This window comes from Terrapene carolina, unplaced genomic scaffold (assembly GCF_002925995.2).
Source record: "Terrapene carolina triunguis isolate 2854851 unplaced genomic scaffold, T_m_triunguis-2.0 Scaffold67, whole genome shotgun sequence".
NCBI classification, from domain to species: domain Eukaryota; kingdom Metazoa; phylum Chordata; order Testudines; family Emydidae; genus Terrapene; species Terrapene triunguis.
In genome coordinates this window covers 744,157-753,624 of record NW_020664418.1, presented here as the reverse complement: position 1 = coordinate 753,624, position 9,468 = coordinate 744,157, and the positions used below count along the sequence as shown (strand labels likewise).

The following is a 9,468-nucleotide window of genomic DNA, read 5'->3' as shown; positions in this document are numbered from 1 at the left end:
ACCCCTCATATACTAACCTCATGACCCCCTGAGGGGTCCCGACCCCCCGTTTGAGATCCCCTGATTTAGCCTGACTCTCCCCTTCTTTGGGCTGCACCTCTAGTCCTGGAACCTGTTGAGGAGCTCACAGGTTTTCTTCTCAATCAGCTCATAGATCTTCTTCACGCGCTTGTCGTTGGCAGCTCGGACGTAGCTGTTGGGGTCCAGCACGGCCATGCCGTCATGCACCTCCCCCATGATAATGAGGGGCCCATCCTCTGTGGTCATGTTGGGGCAGGGGCAACTCCAGTCCATGTCGCTCAAGGTGACCTCCAGGTACTTGATGTTGAAGAACTTGAGGCCCATCTTCTCGTCCTTGAGTATGTCCTCGAGGGCGAAGCGGGCGATGCCCGAGTCCTGGTCCTCGATGATCTCCATGAGCCGGCCCACAATGGCAAAATCACTGCGGCACAGGCTCAGCACCATCTTGCTCTTGAGCCGGCAGGCCTTGCACTGCAGGGTCTTGGGGAAGGGGCAGGCGTCCTCACAGGTCTCCTTGCTCTCGAAGTTGTTGTCATTGCCCTCGCAGCCGCCGTAGACGAAGGAGTGGCACTGCTTCATCAGGTGGTTGTAGGCCCAGCGGGCCTCCCAGTTCTTGCAGGGCCCCTGCACCATGGGCAGGGTGCACATGTTGATGGCGCTGCTGACACAGGCCGAGCGGCACGCCTCGTAGGTCTCAAAGTGATTCTGGTTGGCACCGCAGCCGCCGTAGCGGAAGGTAGCGCATGACCCCTTCTTGGGGTCAAAATGCCAGCGCACCTGCTGAGCCTCGCATTCCCTCTTGTCGGGCTCCTTCAGACACTCGGTGGCTGGGACCTGCTGGGTGCTGGGTGCCCTGGGCTCCACCCCGGAGGGCTCTCTCTTGATGATGGAGAGGGGGAAGTGGGCCCGGAGGAGGCCGGCGGAGTTCCTGGCTGTGCAGGTGTAGATGCCGGCGTCTTCCAGCTGGGCATTGTAGATGACCAGCTGGCCGATATTTGTGACCACCACATTGCCATACATCTGGTCAGGCCGCATGATGAAGTTCTCTTGGTGGTCGCTCTGCTTCTCCCAGGTGATGTCCGGCCGGGGCCGCCCGCTCACGTCGCAATGGAAGCTGACGGTGCCACCCACGTAGACCGACTGGTGGAAGGGATTGTTGTAGAGGGCTGGTGGGATGGGCACCTCAGCAGCGGCCCCGGGCGTGGGGTGAGCCGTGGTCTCCAGCGGCACCGGGCTGGTGTTCGGCCAGGTGAAGATGTACTTGCACGGCACCACACTGAGGCTGATGCCCCGGATACAGGCCTCCGCATCCATGTAGCACTTGTTGTAGTACGTGAGCCCATCTGAGGCGCATGTGAAGTTGGGCTCCTTCTCACACCTGTCCTTGCACTTGCAGATAGGCTGCCCGTCCCAGATGTCGCAGTCTGAGCCCTGCTGGGTGCACACAAAGCTCTCGCATGAGGCCTCCTGCGCCAGCTCCAGGGACGAGACACTGCCGTCGGCATAGCGGGCAGCCACGCAGCTCCGCAGGCCACAGACATTGGTGCAGCACTTCTCAAAGCCTTCACAGTCCTGCAGGAGAGCAATCAGCAGCAGGCTTAAAACCAGCATCCTCACTGCCATTAATACCCCACTTTTATACCCTTACATTAGCTGTCTATCAACCACTTCCACCCACAACTGGAATGCAGCCACCTCTGGGGAGGCACACTGGCAGCTATTTAACAGCACACAGCAATACTATGCTACAAAGATTCTGCATCCATTGGAAACTGCAGGGGGATTTAGGAATGGAATTTCAGCAGGAAACATCCCTGCTTCTTAAGGAAAGGCCCAGAGGAACATCGCAGGCCCTCAGCCTTGCATTTCATGGGGCCAGTGGAAGATCAAGGCACTGAAGGAGCACTCAAGGAAGACAAGGCCATTGCAGAGAAACTAAATGAATTTTTTGCATGGGTTTTCACTGCAGAAGATATGGGGGAGATCCCCACAGGCGAGCCATTCTTTTTAGGTGACAAATCTGAGGAACTGTCCCAGATTGAGATATTAGTAGAGGAGATTTTGAAATGAATGGATAAATTAAATTAAACACTAGTAAGTCAGCAGGACCAAATGGCGTTCACCCAAGAGTTCTAAAAACTCAAATATGAAATTGCAGAACTACTAACTATGGTATGTAACCTATCACTTAAATCAGCCTCTGTACCAGAGGATTAGAGGGTAACTAATGCAACACCTGGTTTCAAAAAAGGCTTCAGAGGCGATTCTGGCAATTTCAGGCCGGTAAGCCTAACTTCAGCACCAAGCAAATTGGGTGATGTTATAGTAAAGAACAGAATTCTCAGACACATAGATGAATACAGCATACTGGGGAAGAGTCAACACGGCTTTTGTAAAGGGAAATCATGCCTCACCAATCTATTAGAATTCTTTGAGGGAGTCAACAAGCATGTGGACAAGGGTGATCCAGTCAATATAGAGTATGTGGACTTTCAGAAAGCCTTTGACAAGCTCCTTCACCAAAGGCTTGTAAGCAAATTAATCAATCGTGGGATAAGAGGGATCAGTCTCATGGATCAGTACCTGGTTAACCAATAGGAAACAAAGAGTAGTCAGAAATGATCAGTTTTCACGATGGAGAGAGGTAAGTACTGGGGTCCTCCCAGGATCTGAACTGGGACCAGTGTTGTTCAACATATTCATATATAATCTGGAAAGGGGGGTTAATAGTGAGATGGCAAAGTTTGCAGTTAAGTCCAAAGCTGACTGCAAAGAGTTACAAAGGGATCTCAGAAAACTGGGTGGCTGGGTGACAAAATGGCAGATGAAATTCAATGTTGATAAGTGCAGAGTAATGCATTTTGGAAAAAAATAATCCCAACTATACATACAAAATGATGGGGTCTAAATTAGCTGTTACTTCTCAAGAAAGGTCTTGGAGTCATTGTGGACAGTTCTCTGAAAACATCCACTCAGTGTGCAGCGGCAGTCAAAATAGATAGACTGTGAGGAATCATTAGGAAAGGGATAGATAATGAGACAAAAATATAATGCTGCTATATAAATCCATAATACACCCACACCTTGAATACTGTGTGTAGACCTGTCGCCCCATCTCAAAAAAGATATATTAGAATTGGACAAGGTGCAGAGAAGGGCAACAAAAATGAATAATCGTATGAAGCAGCTTCCATATGAGGAGAGATTAAAAAGACTGGGACTATTCAGCTTAGAAAAGAGACAACTAAGGGGGGATATGATAGAGGTCTATAAAAACATGAATGGTGTGGAGAACGCGAATAGGGAAGTGTTATTTACCCCTTCACATAATGCAAAACCTAGGGGTCACACGATGAAATCAATAGGCAGCAGGTTTAAAACAAACCTAAGGAAGTACTTCACACAATGCAAGTCAACCTGTGGAACTCTTTGCCAGGGGATGTTGCGAAGACCAAAACTATAACTGGGTTCAAAAAAGAACTAGATAAGTTCCTGAAGGACAGGTCCAGCAATGGCTATTAGCCAAGGTGGTCAAGGATGCAACCCCATGCTCTGAGTGTCCCTCGCCTCTGACTGCCAGAAACTGGGAGTGGAGGACGGGATGGATCACTGAATAATTGCCCTGTTCTGTTCATTCCCTCTGAAGCATCTGGCACTGGCCACTGTCGGAAGGTATGAATCTGGGCTAGATGCACCATTGGTCTAACCCAGTCTGGCAGTTATTATTAACCATATAATAACTGTCTCCTTTGCGCTCTCCTAGCACCTCCCCTCCATGCAGCTCAGCGCACATTGCAAACATTCATGACCTCAGCCTCGTGGTTCCATGGGACCATTCTCCCCATTTTACAGATGCGGGAAATGTAGGCACATGTGAGGGGGTGCTTTGCCCAGGGGGCATGGTGAGCCAATGGCCGAGCTGGGACTAGAGTCCTGGCTCTCAGTCCTACAGGCTTCATCATATTTATGAGTCGTGTTCCATAGTGGTTTTCGGCTCTATGGCTTCACACACACATTCCCTGCTCCAAGGCGCTAACAGCCGAGCTCTGTGGGGTGCCCCAAGAGTCAGGATTCTATCCCCGCCCACTGTGTGGCGCTATAACTAGGGCTAGCGGGAGAGAGCAATGGGAACACGCCGGTAAAGTCTGTTGAACCTCACAGGGCTGGGGCACCTAGGGTTGCAGGCACCCCCCCCAAACTCCCATTGGCTGGGAACCAGCCAATGGGAGTGTGGAGCTGGTACTTGGGGCAGGGGCAGCGTGCAGAGCCCTGTGTCTCCCCACCTAGGAGCCAGATCTGCTGGCCGCTTCCAGGGCACAGCGCGGTGCCAGGACAGGTAGGCACTAGCCTGCTTTAGCCCTGCAGAACCGCCGACCAGACTTTTAACGGCCCAGTTGGCGGTGCTGACTGGAGCCGCCAGGGTCCCTTTTCGACCAGACAACTGGCAACCCTACGGGCAGCCCTGGGGAGGGACAGACTGGGGAGTGAGGGCCTAAAAAAATACAGTCCTGGCCTAGCTGCGGCCCCCTGAAACACCTCCTCTTTACACCTTCAGGAGGGTGGACTGGGCACCTGGAAGTTACTGTCTTGCAGGGAGCCGCTGGGAAGAGCCTAGTGAGGCTGTTTCCTCCCAGCTCTGCAAACCAGCGTGAGCCAGCGCCACCTCCCAGCACCAGTCACCCCTGCGGGGCGCTGGGGCACGTGGCCAGTTGCTCGCTGCACCGTTCCCCTGGAGCTGGCAGTGAGGGTACAATGCCTGTCGCACAGGGTCCATGGCCGGAATGCCAGCTTGCTCCCCCTTCCCTCTGATGCAGGTGAGACAGGGCCCCCTTATGTGCACCAGGATCTGGGGGCCCTGCCTCTCCTGGGGGTCTGAGCCCCTCTCCCTGTTGCCCCATGTGGGAGCCAGGATCTGGGGGTAGCCTGCCCTGCTGGGGGGTCTGAACCAGACAACCAGAGAGACAAAGGGTGGGCAAAGAAGCAGAGGCACAAAAAGGGGACGTGACTCACCCACGGTCACCCTATAGGTCAGTGGCAGAGCTGGGAATAGAAGCCAGCGCTCTTAGTTCAGTGCCCTAACCACTAGGACACACTGCCTCTCTATGGCAAGCCTCATTGATCACCTACAGCATACGGTGCTCCAGGGTCTGCAACTGGCACCCACATGACACAAAATGAACGCCGGCCCAAATACAGTTTAGAGCCTCCCAGGCCAGAGGAGACCACTGGATCATCTAGATTGACCTGGGGATTTTATCTGGGGGCTCTAGCACTGTGAGTGAGAGTCACACCACTAGGCCATCTGTGGGCCCTCCCTTATGTCTACAGCATGGGGACAAGTCCCACTGGGCTGGTCCAGGCTGCATTGCCTACACAATCACATCCACACCTTTTGGCCCTTGAGAATATTGCCCCCAAATCCCCGGCTGATCTGCAGGTGGCTCCTGGCTATTTATTTTCTCTGGCCCAGACCCGGATTCATTGTCAGGCCCTTGTTAAGGCATCTTCCCCACGGGGGAGGCTTTGGCTGTGCCTTTCAAGGAGACACGTCCTGTCTCGCTCAGCCTGCCCGGTATCCCAAAACAGTCAGTGGGATGAAAACTGACCAGCAGCCACAATTCCTCCCCTCCCCCCCACCCCGAGAACTGCAGATAGCAAATAAAAACCTGCCTGGATCTGAGCAAGAGGCATCTGTCTGGACAGGCTGAAATCTCACACCCCAGGAGCCTGGGGATGGGTAAGGCTGCAGAACAGGCCCTTGGCTCCTAGGTCTCAGGCAGGACATCACTGCAAGACTGCAGGTGTGCACAAACCTGACCCCCCTCCCCCATGTGCTAATGCGGGGTGGGGGGGAGAGGCCGCAGTGAATAATCCCTCAGGACTAGTAACCCTGGATGCTTGTGCAGCATCTTACACCAGAGGATCAGTGACCTCGCTGGCCAGGCCTGGACCCTCAAGTGCCAGGGTCACAGTTTGAGCCTGGAGGGGGGAGGCAGAGCTCACCTGGTCAGTGTGGCACTCCCGTTCGCAGGTGCTCTGGGCATCCACCCACAGGTTGGGGTTCAGTTGGTTGGGGCACACTCCCAGATGACTCATTCGGATTGGCTGTAGGCTGGCGCTCTCGGCCAGGACAGGCAGTAGAGACAGGAGCAGTGTGGCCAGCATGGGGTCGGGCTGACCTGCCTCCCGGAGCTGGAGCTCCCCTTTTTTCCTCTTTAATCCCCTTCCACGCCAGGCTCCCTCTCCCGAGCCAGGAGGGCTCTTCGCCTTGCGCAGCTCCTGACACACAAAAAGAATCACATCCAAAAAGCAACCCGGCACGTGCAGAACCCGGACCTCTGGCTCTACTGTGCCCAGGACAAGCTCCGCATGGGCTCTCTGGAGATGACGCCTGACGCACGGTCCGCTTCAGGGGCTGCTTGCTGGCTGCAGAGCCCCCCGAGGCCCTTTAAAGGACATCTCCCAGCAAAGGGTTTCTGAGAGATCCCAGGGCGTGTGCCTCTGGGGGAGGGGGACCGTTAGAAGAGAAGATTCATGCAAAGAAAGGGGAGAAGCGATCCATCCATGCGGTTCCCAGATCCCCCCAGACTTCATCCAGCTGGTTTCCCAAGGAGTTCGTTAAACCCCAGCCTCAAATGGGTGTTTGGTTCACAGCCAAGGCTTGAAGCGTGGCTTTAGCCCTCTTGGGTGTGTGGAGCAGTGGAGTATCCCACCGAGTGGCTGTGAGCCTGGTCTGGGGTGTGCCTGTGTGTGTCTGTGGCGTGGGGATGGGATGGGAGGGGAGGGGAGGGGAGGAGAGGAAGGCAGGCATGTAACCTGAGTCCACTCCTCTCTCACGGATGTGTCTGGGTGTTTGGAATGGAAAAGCCGCTGACCTCAGACTCTAACCCTGTCTGAGCTGATCGACTGGGCAAACAGTGGGAGAACATCAAAGGGCCTGTGGAGCCTCCAAAGAGCGAGAGGGAAAGGGGGGGTACCTCCAGCCAAGGAGTGAATTCTTACGGGATGAGAAAATCGCCCCAGCACGTTGCCCATTTGGAGTGTGATTGACCATGCCAGGCCCAGTAGCAAGAGACAAGCCCAGACCTTTTGCCAGGTGCCTGGCCAGTTTGCTGAGCTGTTTCCCCTGCTTCCTTTTCATTGGAAAGCTGTTTCCAGGGGCCCAGGGAACTATTTAGGGCTGGAGTGGCGCTCTCTGGGCTCAGTTTGGAAGGGCTGTCAGATACCACGGTGATGGGCACCATAGGAGAGCCCGAACTCAGGGGGTGGGCTCCAGCAACTAAACACACTGTGTTTTGATGGGGCCCAGCTTGTGCCAATGAGGGTGGCCCTACAGACATTCTAGTTACTGCTGCTGCCAGGGCAATCCACGGGCGATGACCCAGCTGAGTTGCTCTGAAAGGCAGGAGGAGTTGCTCAGGGACAGGCTCTGTGCTTAGCCATGGCTGGGGGAGCAAGACAGCGGACAATGCCTGCTCGCCAAGGGGCTGCAGTGCATTGTTATGTTGCTAATCCTGAGGCCATTCACAGCCAACTCAGGGGGCTGCATTGAAAGCACGGGAGCTTCAGCCTTTGGACCCAGCAAGACTGACCCAGCTCTGTGACAGAGGCAGGACCGTTTGCTACCTCGGCCCCTGTTGGGTGACTGGAGCCAGGAAATAGATAGTCACCCACATGTTACGTGTACTGTCTACCGCCCCACGCAGCACACTAGGAAATGACAACCATACATAGGGGGAAATCCTGAACTGATGTCTATTGGAGTTTGGCCGTTGACTTGCTGGGGGCCTAGCTTACATTGTTTTCCACCCACAGATCTGTCAGCCTAGCACACAGAGGGGCCAGCACTGTTATCCCCAGTGGGAAACAGGACCCTCAGGGAGGTCAACCGATACTAGGGGCAGCTGACCAAGGCCTCGTATAGTACACACTGAGGCTGAATTTCAAGCCTTCCTAGCCAAAGGGGGAGCTGTGATACCTGGAGCTTTGTTCGCCTGGTCCCCGTCATCCTAGCTGGCAAGCCAAAGAGCTGGAGTGTGAGGGCTGCACCCAGATCTGGAGAGGAGGGACTGCGTAACTCTAATGGAGAAACCCAGTCAAAATGGTGTGTGCTGTGTCCAATGCACCCATCTTCCTTCCAGCACATGCCCATCTGCTACCAGGGGCTGCATCCTTGAGACACGGGAACAACATGTGACCGCCTCTGGTCAAGCCTCTGCTGGATTTAATGGTTGTAAGGAGCAGCTGATGAGCAGGCTTCCGGAGGCACGATGAGATGAGGACCAGCTCACTGCCCAAGAGATGGCTTGGCTCAAAGGATCATCCCCTTGGAGTGAGAGACGAACCTCTTTAATGAGACCAGTATGGTCAGCACCTGGCTGGATGCCAACAATGCCAATGAAGAAGGAGAAGGAGAAGGAGGCGGAGGCGACCTGGTAGTGGACTGAGCATAGTTTTGGGAGCCAGGGATTCCTGATTTATTTTCTCCAGCTCTACTCTGGACTCCCAGGGTGATCCTGAGCAGGCACTGCCCATCTCTGGGCCTCAGTTTCCCCATCCATAAAACAAAGCTAATGATCCTGATCTCCCCCCCGGACTGCTATGAAGACTCATTTGTGTTTGCGCACACAGCCCCTTCTGGTTATAAAGGGCTAAGTGCCATTGTTATTACTCTAGACGAACAGCCTGGCCCTGACGACAGCTGCAGCCCATGCAGGAGGGATGGATTTGGAAAGCATGCCTGTGGGTTTAAGGCAGAAGCCTTTACAATACTGTAATAAATTCATGGCCCCTGGGATGCCTCACAGTTGTTGCTATGGGGCACACTCTGGTCACTCACAGCACTACACAGCAGCAGCAGGGCTAGGACTCAGCTCCTCCATCCCCAAAAGCGCAGGCACCTACCACTTGAGCTAAAGGACAATAGCCAGCATAGGGGTCATGACACACAGTGGAGCTGTGCTGACCCCATCCGTAAAGGGCAGTGCTAACACATACTCACTAACCAGTTTACTACGGTACAACAGAGTGCAAGGGCGTTAGATCCAGCATTTAGCTATGACCCTGTCCATCGTTGGTACTAATACAGCCCTTCTGACCATAGTATCTGAGCACAATCTGTGGTGTGTTTATCCTCACCCCACTGCTGGGAGGTGGGGCAGGGCTCTTGTATCCATTGTACAGCTGGGGAACTAAGGGACAGAGAGATGCCCAGGCCTCATCTACCTTGGGAAACTGAGCTGCAGCTATTGTGGAATTAAAGTCACTTGTATTCTGGACTTGTAGCCAAGTGGTCATAATGGGGTTAACTGGGTTCCCAGAGTATTGTGGGCTGGAGCCATGCTCCCCTCCCCACTCCCTTACTGCCTGTTTTGTAATGCAGCTGAATGAAGCAGTGAGTTCCCTGCCTGCAGTCCTGGGAGGAGAGAGTTTGTTTTTGTTGCACTG

The 9,468-nt window shown here is 54.2% G+C and overlaps 1 protein-coding gene across 1 annotated transcript; it reads right to left on the bottom strand.

The window, feature by feature from the left end:
* Positions 1 to 8,029, bottom strand: WFIKKN1 (WAP, follistatin/kazal, immunoglobulin, kunitz and netrin domain containing 1). Its single transcript, XM_024219643.2, has 3 exons — positions 8,000 to 8,029; positions 6,025 to 6,300; positions 1 to 1,593 (listed from the first exon to the last, which is right to left on the bottom strand). The coding sequence occupies exons 1-3, from the start codon at positions 8,027 to 8,029 to the stop codon at positions 100 to 102; spliced, it is 1,800 nt and encodes a 599-aa protein (XP_024075411.1). The 3' UTR covers positions 1 to 99.
* Positions 8,030 to 9,468: the final 1,439 nt, after the last annotated feature.